Source organism: Aythya marila (assembly GCF_965140915.1).
Source record: "Aythya marila genome assembly, chromosome: 3".
NCBI lineage: Eukaryota > Metazoa > Chordata > Aves > Anseriformes > Anatidae > Aythya > Aythya marila.
This window is the reverse complement of record NC_139044.1, coordinates 16,197,786-16,209,525: the sequence shown is the minus strand read 5'-3', so window position 1 is coordinate 16,209,525 and position 11,740 is coordinate 16,197,786. Positions and strand designations below refer to the sequence as shown.

Below are 11,740 nucleotides of genomic sequence, written 5' to 3'. Positions count from 1 at the left end.
AGTGTGTGACTGGTTCAGAGCACAGAAGAAGTTTGTACTGCTAGAGTTTGACCAGACCTTACACTGACACGTAGCTACCCAAATCCAGATCTCTAAATAACAAATCAATGCAAGCTCTTAAGTTTATCTGTGCATGGATGTTAACTCTGGCATCGTGTTTTCACCCTGTTGGGCAACTAAACTCCACCACAACTGCTCTCTAACTCCTCCTCAGAGGAAGTGGGGGAGAAAACACCATGGAAAAAGGCTCGAGGGTTGACTTAAGGACAGGGAGATTGCTCACCAATTACTGCCATGGCCAAAATAAACTCAGTATAAGGAGATGAATGTAATTTATTGCCTATCACTAGCAGACTAGAGCAGTGAGAAGCTAAAAACAAACTACAAATACCTTTCCCCCATCCACCGTATCTACCTTCTCCCCTGAGCAGCGCAGAGGAATGGGGGCTGTGGTCAGTCCCTAAAACTTTATCTCCACCGCTCCTTCACGGTCACTCTGCCCCTGCTCCATGTGGGGTCCCTCCCAAACTGATTCTGCAGGGGCTGCCCACAGGCAGCAGCTCTTCAAGAACTGTGCCGATACAGGTCTGTACCATGGGGTCCACATCTGTGTTAGAGATGCTTTTGGAGAGGAATCCAGATGAGGATTTTTGGGTAAGTGAATTAGGAATCGTACTTTCTGACATGACTGTGATCAGTAGCTATTAAAAATACTTCTCTTCAATTAAGCAGTAAGGATTTAATTATGATACTCCTTATTAGTATGAGTGTTCAGGCTTTATGACAGGGGAAACAGAATATTCCGCAGTTTAGGAGGGAATGGGTCTGTCAGAAAATGTTAGTGGTAGATTCCATGCAGTACTTCTCGTGTTAAGAGCTCTGCAAATTTAGGTGGTGTGTTGATCTCTGGGAAGGTACTAGCTCTTGTTTATTGGCTACTAAAGCATGAGGTAGTTTTAAATGCTGATGTAAAAACTGACTCTGAATATACCCTCCATCCATCCTCCCCCCAAGTATACCATGTGGTTCAGTGAATATGCTAAGTGTAGTATTTCGAATAGCTTCCCTGCTTCTTGTTGTTCAGTGCTAAGATTTGGGGAAGGAGGTTTGGAAGCATACTTTTTCATCACGTATTCGTTGTGTCATTTCATCCATGGCTTCCCAGGGACACTACAAACGCTAGCTGAGGACCAGTTTTAAATTTGTTTCTAAACATGGCCTGTTTAATGTTTTGATATGCGATCTGTGTGCCAAAGCCTTCAGGACTTCTTTTTGTTTTGTTTTTCATCCAGAGGGCTGCTTAATTCTAAAATAAGGTTGTTGATTTTAGAGAAATGACACAGCTGTACATGACTGCCTTTCTGCTGCGTGGTAGTGTTATAAATCCCTGCCTCTGCTCATGGGGAGGAGTTTGGATGTTAAATAAACTACTTGCTGAAGCCCTCTGCAGTTCTGCTGTGACCAGAGCACTTGTGTGAGATGTTTGTGCATTCCTAATGATAATTTGTTTCCCAAACACTGTTTAAAGTTAATCAGTGACATGCCATTAGCTTGGTGACCTGCAGGAGTACTGTAAATAAAAACAGATTTATTTTCCCGTCTTTTCCAGGCCAGAGCACTGTGTTATGGTTTAAAGAAAAAAAAAAAAGGGGGGGGGGGGAGGAGAGGGAGGAACCAACAAAAAAGCCATCCATGCAGTAAAACGTCAGCTACTGTCAGTAAACAGTTTACATGGGTCTCTTCTGTAACTGCTCACTGGCTCCCCAAAACCTGCCTGCGGAGCATGGGCTGTGCAGCCACTATGGCAATGCTGGAGAGGGGACTGGATGGCAGCGGGAACTTCAGCCTCTTCTCCCCTGTTTATCCTCTAATCGGGGTGATTTTTTTTTTTGTATAGAGAAGAGAGGCCCCATGGAGGGGTGTGCGGTATAAAGGAGACAAGCAAGCATGTGCATGAAGTGAATTAAAGATGATTTATATATCTCATCTAACTGGACAATAAGAAGGAAAATAAATGATGAAGAGAATGCTTACTAGTTACTGTACTGCTTTGATCAAACTTGTCTTTATGTCTGCTAGGAAAAGAGAGGTTTTTTCTACTAAAGGTGTTTACTTTTACATGGATTACCATTTTGGAGTTCTTACGGCTTAATGCTGGTCTCAGCCAACTTAGTAGAAGTACTTCCACCACTTGTGCCAGTGGATGCTGTTCTGATGAATGTTGCCCCACTGATCACCTGTTTGCCAGTGAGTGGGGCATGAGCATGGGATGGCCCGTACTGTGTGCTCAGGTACAAACCTGAAGTCCAAGGATGCAGAGAAACATGTGCTACCAAAAGCATGTGTTACTGAGACCCAGCCTTCCTGAAACAGAAAAGAGGGAAAACTTGGGTGGCCAGCACCTCTCTGTTCATAGGTGCCTTTCCTGAGTCTTCTGAAGGAACCAAGATGTGAGAACCATTAATGGACCCAAGAGAGATGCTTAGACTTGCGTTGAGTATTTACGTTTGCCATTCTTGTGCCTAGATGATGAATCAGAGCCTTTAATAAAAAACCCGAGATGATAAATCAGAGATCAGTTAACCCCCCGCCCCTTTTTTTTTTTTTTTTTTTTTTGTCATTCTCATTACCTTTTAATTGTAAAGAACAGGGTTAGTCATAACTCTGTGGTTTTGGACCTTCTTAAATACCACTCCAGACTTGGTGGTGTGGTACAGTGCAAGATACGATCGCCTTTCCTCAAAAACAGAAGAGTTAAATGTAGCTGTGGATTGGGGAAACTTTTTTGGTTTTCTTTATGTTTCTCCTCCTTGTAAGCCTGTGATTCTTGGATGCTTTGTTGGTGGAGATGGGCTTCTTCCTGACTTCTCTGTGCTGCTGCAGTCATTGATTTGTGTGTTTTATAATGCATCTGCAGGCTGAAGGAGTATTCCTGTTTTTCTCGAGTGCCATCTTCACATTAAAACTGGTGTGCCCTACGGCCATGCGTTTAGTTGGATCAGTGAGCGAGCTCGTGTGACTCACCCTGGCTGCGTGACCACAGGAGCAAGGAGGGAGGCTGCGGGCATCGTGGCTTACGGCATACAGGGAGATCAACTTAAGCTGATCACATTGTGCTCAAGGGCAGTCATGCATGTGGTTTTGTTGTCTTTTTGAAACAGCTTTTGCAATTACTTCACATCTGAATGCTAGGGAAGGTCTGTTAGGGTAGATCCAGGCACGAGAAGGTCCTTCACAGAACCCACTGGTTAAGGTTGGGGCAGTTGTTCCATGGAAAAATTGAAAATGCCTTCGAACAGGTATGCTAAATTTTTGTACAACATCTCTCTTCAACTTCTTGAGCAGGGGAAGCGGAGAAGGAGGCACTGAGCTCTTCTCCCTGGTAACTGGTGATAGGACAAAAGGAAATGGCACAAAGCAGCACCGGGGAGGTTTGGATGGGACATTAGGAAATGTGTCTTTACTGTGATGGTTGTCAGACACTGGAACAGGCTTCCTAACGAGGTGGTTGATGTCCTGTGCCTGTCAGTGTTCAAGTGGCATTTGAAAAATGTCCTTATTAAAATGCGTTCATTTTTGGTTAGCCCTGAAGTGGTTGGGCGGTTGGACTCAATGATCTTTGAAGATCAATAATGCAATTCCAAGTAAATTATTCTGTTCTGTATAAACTGGAAAGTCATCACTGTCTACCCTTGTTCTGAAGTGAGCAAGAAGAGCTGCTTCTCTGGGGGAAACCCTCTTCAGTAACACGCAGCCTGGAGTAGATAACTAGAGATGTGAATCTGGCAGCACTGCTGCTTTTTTCATTTTATTTTGAAAGCTTGCTGTAGGTTTTCCCTCGTGTGCGAATTTACTATCTGTTTGCAGCTTTTTAAGGCATGAGACATGACTCAGAGGTGCAGAGAAGCAGGTGTTCCCTTGAGCACTGCTGTATGGAATTTGTCCTGAGCGCTGGATGCTCTTCAGGGACAGCACATTTGGGCCAATACATGGACTTGACATTTTAATAACACAATAACCTGTTAACCTTCCGTGTTTGCTGCAGTGTTTGTATGTTGGGTGCCTTTTTTCCCCAGCATAGACAACGTCCAGATGTGAGATTTGCTTTACTCCCAGTGCAAGGTGGACACAAGCAGCGTTGCGCTGATGCCATTAATCATAGAATGGCTCGGGTTGGAAGGGACCTTAAAAAGATCATCTAGTTCCAACCCCCAACTAAAAATGTTAATTTTTTCACTCTTGTGTGTGCAGTATCAGCTGCTGTATCTGTCAGCTGTGCGTGACTCAGGACAGAGTGAGTTACTCCTGCCTTGCATGGAGGTTGTGCTCCTGGTGCAAGGAGTCTGGAAGCCCCCATGAACACCTTCCCCCAGCTGCGCCCATGCTCTGCGGAGCCAACGTTATAAATACAAATTCACATTATGCTTTGAAGTCTGTGTATTTTTCACTCTTAGGCCAATGACTTATTTTCTAAAAGTAACGAAATGAGTGATGCAGTGGAAGACTTCACGTATATATCCAAAACACAAACGAAAGCCAATTTTTCACAGTCAGTTTTGTCATTTACTTGTGTTTATTTCCGAAGTACAGATCTGAGATTTTTTTCTCTGTCTAGGAGACGTAGAGCAGAGTTAAATAAAAGTGCAGCCATATGTAGTCTCAAAATAAAATTTGAGGCAAATCAGCATAAATCAAGCAATGTTTTACATAGAAGGTGTTCTTCATTTTTTTTCTTTGTGTAGTTAAGTAATAAACTATATGGTGATAAAGGAATATGGCTGTAAAACTGAGAGATACATTTGCCATATTTTACTTGGATATTACAAGGACTTACAAATGTTTAGGTTATTTTATACACCATATGTGCTTTATTGCTTAAACTGCAGAGAATTTGTACTTCCCTGTGAAACCATTACGCTTTATGGTAAAATGCTTTAAGAATCGTCTGCATATTTATACAATAAACAGTAACAACTCATATGGTGTCATTATGGGACAGCTTTACTGCGGCATGCATAGTATGGGGAGTTTTGCATTAGGTTTCTAGAGAGCATGTGGAGAGTGGCTGATGTGCTTCCTGGAAATACTGTTTACGTGCGCTAACGTATGGGGGCCATAGCCCCTCTGGCAGGGCAGAAATAAAACTGCCAGGTGTTGTCCACAAACGGAGCAGCTTGTGCCAAGAGTTCAGCTGGTTTTGAAGGGTTTGTTTAAGTGTTTTGTTACACTGTGTGTGTCTAGGTATATGTGCATTGCTAAATCTGCTTTTTTTTTTTTTTTTTTTTTTTTTTTTTTGAACTAATGTGTGATGTTGACACCTGCCTAGTAAGATCCTGCCATGGAAGTAGCATGACTGAGAGATGTGCTCAGGCGTTACAAAGAGAAGTTATTTAAAGACTGTATAGGCTAATGCTTTTGAAGCTGCAATAGTCTCTGGAGATAAAGAGGTGATAATGAATGTATCTATGTAATTATGCTTCTCTGTGTACTTTGGAATATGAGTACACTCTATTAAAAGTTACTTCACTTACTATATGTTTGCAAAAGCAAGTTGTTTCCCTGTTATTCCCTGTTAACTGACCCCATTCCTCTTCAATATTTTTAAAAGAAAAATAAGGAAAAACAAACAAACATAAAACCAGGAGACAATCCTTGTGCAAACATGTGAAAGCTGTGAGTTGCCATTGTGGGAGCTATGCTGTGATGGAGACTGTCCTGCAACCATCCCTTTGTGTTTAAATCCACAGGGATGTGCTTGAAGGATTTACCTGGTGTCAGAAGCTGGGAAGACCTTGGGGCTGAGATGCTCAGGGGGTTCCCTAGCAGCTACGTGACCCCCAATTTTTTTCATCCTGCAGACAACCCAGGCGGTCTGGGTACTGTGATGTGCAGGGCTGCAGACAGCACCAGCTCACATGCTGGTTCTACCCTGCTGTAGGAGGTGATGAGAAGCTGCTCCATCGGGGTGGTGGAGACGCAACGGGAGGATATCACCATCGTCATCTAGCTGAGGAGCAAGGCGTATCTGGATTAAAAATACCACAGTCGATACCTTCAATTGCATCTTGGAGCAAGTTAGTTGTTATTACCCTTTTGCTGCAGGAACAGAGAGCAGCATCCCCCCACAAGGCACAGAAGCTGTATTTTAGCAGCAGATTTGATCTGGGATTTTAGAAGCAGCAAAGGACCTGGTAATTGCTGCAGCCTATAAAATCTCTCAATAATAGGGTAGGAATCCTCTTGCTTACATCCTCGAGGTATCAAAATGAAGAAGTTACAGCTGCAACTTCTGTTCATTAAATACTGAAGGACTGAGTTAATTTGCTAAATGCAAAGATTGTTTTCAGGCAGAACACAATGGGTTGAGATGAGTCGCAGCTCTTGGGTTCGCTGCAGTCAAATTTAACATCAGCTGGTATTTCAGCCAGCTTTTTGTTTATGATTTTAATATGCTAAAAAATGGTATTTCCTGTCACATATCTGAAGGAGATACCACACGTGCTTGTAATTTAGATGTTAGGGGCTGCATAGTGTACGTGGTCACAAAGATCAATGGCATCTTGTATCGTTTTCCTGTTACCTAAAATATCTGGGTTATGCTTACATGGGTCCCTAGGGAGCTTTTTGGAGCCAAACCACATCTATTTTACAGCCTGATTTTAATGCCTTTTAAAGGAAGAATGCGCTAATTCTTAAGAAGGAATTTGAAGCACTTTTTAGAACAAAAGAGGACTTGAGAGACAGGATTAATTTATTGTGTCATACAGATGTAAAAGCATCTGAGAACAAACTACATGAAGTAGGTAAGACTATAAACGTGTGTTTTTCTTTTAAGTACTAGATGAATGGTGCTGTCTGTAACAGAGGAGAGGGTGCATTTCATCATATTAGCATGACATTACAAAAATAGCTTTTAAAGATCTGTATGATTTTTTTCTCCACTCCCAGAAATTGCTTTCAGTAATCAGTGAGCACTAGCAGTGGAATTGCTACCTATTTCAACACTTGCTTCTTGCCTGTGTTTTTTCTTTGTTTGTTTTTAATATCAGTATCTTTTTTTTTTTTTATTTTTTTAATACATTTCTGAGCAAGTAATAAAAGGTGAAAGCTGCACTTTTTGACAGGTACGTGAATGATATTGTAACTGCAGGTGAGAGCTCCATCTGCCAAAGTGTTTCCCTTCGTAGACATTTATCGACTGAGGTTAAGTATATGGCAGTTACATTTCAAACATCTTTATGAGTGTTTTGTTACAGAAAAAAACATGCTGAATAATCTGCAGTATCACATTTTAAAAAGGCTGAATAGCAACAGAGGCTGGAAAAAAATAGTTCAACATCTGGAAATAATAAAGGGCACTGAAAAACTTAATTTGTAATGTGAAAGGGAAATGCACTAGAAAATGCATATTTTTTTTCCTGTAAACATGGTTTGCAAATGTTTCTGTTTTATATTTTCTTCTTCTTTTGCACGATCTCAAGTTTTTGTTATTTGCCTCTTCAGTTTAGCAGCAGTGGGACAGGAAGGCTGTGCTTTGTCAGGCTCCTGAGTGCACCGTCACTTCCTTTCAGCTACATCCACGGAGCCCAGGCAGCCAGAAGGTCTCTCACTCTCCTTGCTCAGAGTGGTTTTTCGCCCTCAATGTTTTTTTCTCTGGCTGGCAGTCACTTATCTTTCATAAATGCCAGATGGGGATGGAGTGAGCCTGAAAACATTGAAACTTCCTGCTTGCAAAAGCCGACAATAAATGCTGCAGAGGGGACGGAGGAGAAGGCTGTGAAATAGGAGGAAAAAATGATGACCAAATATGAGACCAAGGAGCTTTGATTTTTCTCCCCACTGCTGCACTTGATTTTAATGAAGTGACTGAGTGGGCGAAGGGGTACAGTAGTAGTTGTGTGTCTGAGCTGTGATTGTCCTTTGTAACTTGTTTGCTCATTTTCTCCTTCTCTCTTTAAGTGGAGAGGAGAATGCTTATAAAATAACTAGCATAGTGCAAATATTTTTCCTGAACAAAAAGGTTGAGAGTTCAGAAAAATAATGAAGGACCAAAGGGTCCATGCCAAGCCCTTGTTTGTTCAGCAGTGGGGTGAGTGTCTTGTGTCAGTTCGTGATGCTTTCTTAAAGGCTATAAGCCCGCCAAGAAATAAGGGAGAAGTTTTGAAAAATAATGACTCGTAGGATAAGATTCCACTTGGCTGAAGTTTGTCATCTCTAGAAACAGACTGTTCCCTAAACGCTGCAGATGAGGAATGGCTTTTGTGGTTACACGATTATATGCCTACATCCTTGCTGTGCAATTAAGAAATGGCCTGACTATGGCTGCTTGAGCATGAAGGAGGATGGCTCTAGGTTATTGTTATCTAGCTGTAATTAACAGAGTAATATGCATGCAGGTGGTTTTGTGCACATGAACTCTGCCTTCCTCGTGCTTTCCGGCAAATGTGAACACACTCTGGCACAATAAGAATACTGTTTTTCAGATAAACGATGTTTATGTAGGTCCTGTGGTGCTTCATTGTACTGGATTCCTCTGCAGTCAACAGCAATTTATTTCTCACTTCTGCGTTAGTCGGGAGCAGTGGGGAGGAAAAACTTTGTGGATGACACATCTTGCATAAGGATACAATGAGCATTTAGTGCTCATCTCACATCTCAGTGCATGGTTTAGAACAACAAAAGCAAGACAATTATTTACTGGTTACAGTCTTGCTCAGAGGACATCTAGCTGTGCAATTCACCAAAGCCGCTCTGTTTGATAAGTGTATTAATTCGTTTGAAGCCTGGTGCTTTTTCCAGGCCACCAGCCAATTCAGTGCTTGGCAGATGCATATGTTGTTACTTACTTGGCTTTGACTTGTGCTTCAACAGCTTGTATCTCCTCCGGATTATAGTCTACCCTTCAACAGGGGTGTATTGCTCATCCTTATAGCTAGCTCTTGCTTGTTTATAAGCCATTCCACCCCTCCTCTAACTTTACTGTGACGTGTCTGATCTCTGAGAGCTTAAGTCAGAGGTCTTTGAAGAGAACAGAGACATGTAACACACAAAATACATTTAACTGAGTAACAGTTTTAAACTAAAAGAGGGTAACTTTAGGTTAGATAAAAGAAATTCCTTACTGTGAGGGTGATAAAGCATCAGGCCAGGTTGGCTGGAGAAACTATGGATGCCTCATCCCTGGAAGTGTTCAAGGCCACTTTGGCCGACCTGGTCTAGTGGGTGGCATCCCTGCCAATGGGAGGGGTTGGAACTAGATGATCTTTAAGGTCCCTTCCAACCTAAAACACTGTGATTCTGTATGATCTGTAAACTACATGCAAGTTTTAAGTTTTGTGTGGTTTGAGTATTGTAAGGGTTGGGTTTCTTGGTTTTGTCTTACAATGGAATTGATTTCTGATCGTGTCTGTTCTTTCTTTATAGATGCTTTGAGGGTGATATAGCTGCAAGTGCTCTCTCCTACAAGATGTGTTCTTCAAATCCAACCAATTGGGTTACCTTCGATGATGAGCCACTCTTCCAGTCACCTCAGAAATTGGTTGATACTCACAGCAGTTGTAAAGCAAATGGCCTTAAACTCAATCTTTCTAACGTGTATGAATCTTCAAGTCGATCATCTTCTACAGGCAGCACTCCACTCTCGTCTCCTGTAGTTGACTTCTACCTAAGCCCTGGGCCCCCCAGTAACTCTCCACTGACCACGCCAACCAGAGACTACCCAGGCAGTCCATGCATCCAGAACCCAGGGATTCATATCCTGTATCCTATTCCTGAATGGCCATCAAATGTTAACCTTCCATCACCTGGGGTTTGCTCTTCCCTCGCCTTGCAGAAATCCAGCAGCTTTCCTTTGACTAATGACGATCCAGTTAAGGCTTCACTCCCCAGATCAACAGATGAGGGAAACCCTGATCTGCAAGGAGGCTGTGACAAGTCAGGAGAATCGTTGACACTGGGGCGCTTCCCCCATTTCCAGAGTGACTGTGGCTTTGCCAGTCCCTTTTGGAAGGACGGATGCTCACTCAGCACATCACCAGCTAATGTTAACACGTGCAGGAAGGACAAAGCGATTAACAAAGGCATTTGTCATTCTAAAGAAAAAGAGTTTTACCATGACCAGAAGAGCCTTAACCAGGGCTCCTTCAGCTACATCTGTGAGAGGCTTGAACACCTGCAGGCTGATGGCTCGGACACTGTGGGAAGCCTTCCCATCTCCAGTGCTCACGCGTGGCACAAGCAATCTCCAGCTGTTCCTCACGGCCTGTTCAGGAGCCGGAAAGTTGATGGGTGGCCGTTCATGCTGCGCATTCCTGAAAAGAAGAACATGATGTCGTCTCGGCAATGGGGCCCTATTTACCTGAGGGTTCTAGCTGGAGGCGTGTTGCAGATGTACTATGAAAAGGGCCTCGAGAAACCTTTCAGAGAATTCCAGCTGCAGCCACACTGTAAGCTATCTGAACCCAAACTAGAGAGCTATAATGTTTCAGGAAAAATCCACACCGTGAAGATCGAGTGTGTTTCTTACACCGAAAAAAGGAAGTACCATCCCAAAGTAGAAGTGATCCATGAGCAGGAGGTTGAGCAGATGTTAAAGTTAGGAACCACGGATTATAATGACTTCACTGATTTCATTGTAACAGTTGAGGAAGAGCTTATGAAGCTTCCTACCATTTCCAGGCAAAGGAGAAATTATGAAGAACAAGAAATGACTCTGGAAATAGTAGATAACTTCTGGGGGAAGGTCACTAAAGCAGAAGGAAAACTTGTAGAAAGTGCTGTCATCACACATGTTTATTGTTTGTGTTTTGTGAATGGAAGTACTGACTGCTTTCTAACTCTGAATGACCTGGAACTCCAGAAGAGGGATGAGCATTACTTTGAGAAGGATGTGGAGAAGAAATGGATCAATATTCTTGATTCCTATTTCCATAGCTGTGTCAAAACGCAGGAATTTGAGCAATTGCGAATTATTAAGTTTACACCCCCTGATGCCTATAGGCTGGAGCTAATGCGTTTCAGGACACAGTACCATGGAGAAGACCTTCCGTTTTCTGTGAAGGCTGCAGTAGTGGTTCAGGGGGCATATGTAGAACTTCAGGCTTTTATAAATATGTCTTCAGCTACAACACGTTTACCCTCTGTGAAATACTGTGAAAATGTTATGATACGCTTTCCAGTTCCTGTTCAGTGGATCAAAGCATTTTGGACCATGAACCTCCAAAGGCAGAAGTCCCTAAAAGCAAAAATGAATAGAAGAGCATGCCTTGGTTCTTTACATGAGATTGAATCTGATCCCGTAATACAAGTCTCGGTTGGAACAGCCAAATATGAAAGTGCCTACAGGGCTGTTGTGTGGAAGATAGACAGGCTTCCAGATAAAAACTCAAGTAAATAATTTGCGCTATAAATCGATGGGTTTGGGTGCATGTCTTCTCAGGATTTTGCCCTGTTTTTATGCTTCTGAGCCTCCATCAGCTTCAGTACTTCTGATTTCTGTCTGTATTGGTGGAAGCTGGACTAACCTTTCTGAAAAAAATAGCCTTTTTTTTTTTTTTCTTTTTTTTTTCCAAGGGCATTTTCCCAATTCAGTGAAGGCAGATGTATTACTGTCACAAATCTTAAGGGTGCAGTAGTGTGGAAGTGGATCTCATCGTTTGGAGTAAACCTCAAGCCTATAGTAAAAAAACAGATGGGAGGGTTTATGCTTCACATAAAGGTTTCACATGAGGTTTGTGCTGGA

At 42.5% G+C, this 11,740-nt stretch overlaps 1 protein-coding gene across 1 annotated transcript in view; it reads left to right on the top strand.

The window, feature by feature from the left end:
* Positions 1-530: 530 nt before the first annotated feature.
* Positions 531-11,740, top strand: part of LOC309877082 (stonin-1-like) — a 39,519-nt gene continuing 28,309 nt past the window's right edge. The window contains exons 1-2 of the mRNA XM_082758164.1: positions 531-654; positions 9,424-11,387. Coding sequence (XP_082614290.1) covers positions 641-654; positions 9,424-11,387 — 1,978 coding nt within the window. The 5' untranslated portion in view covers positions 531-640. The remainder of the gene's footprint in view (positions 655-9,423; positions 11,388-11,740) is intronic.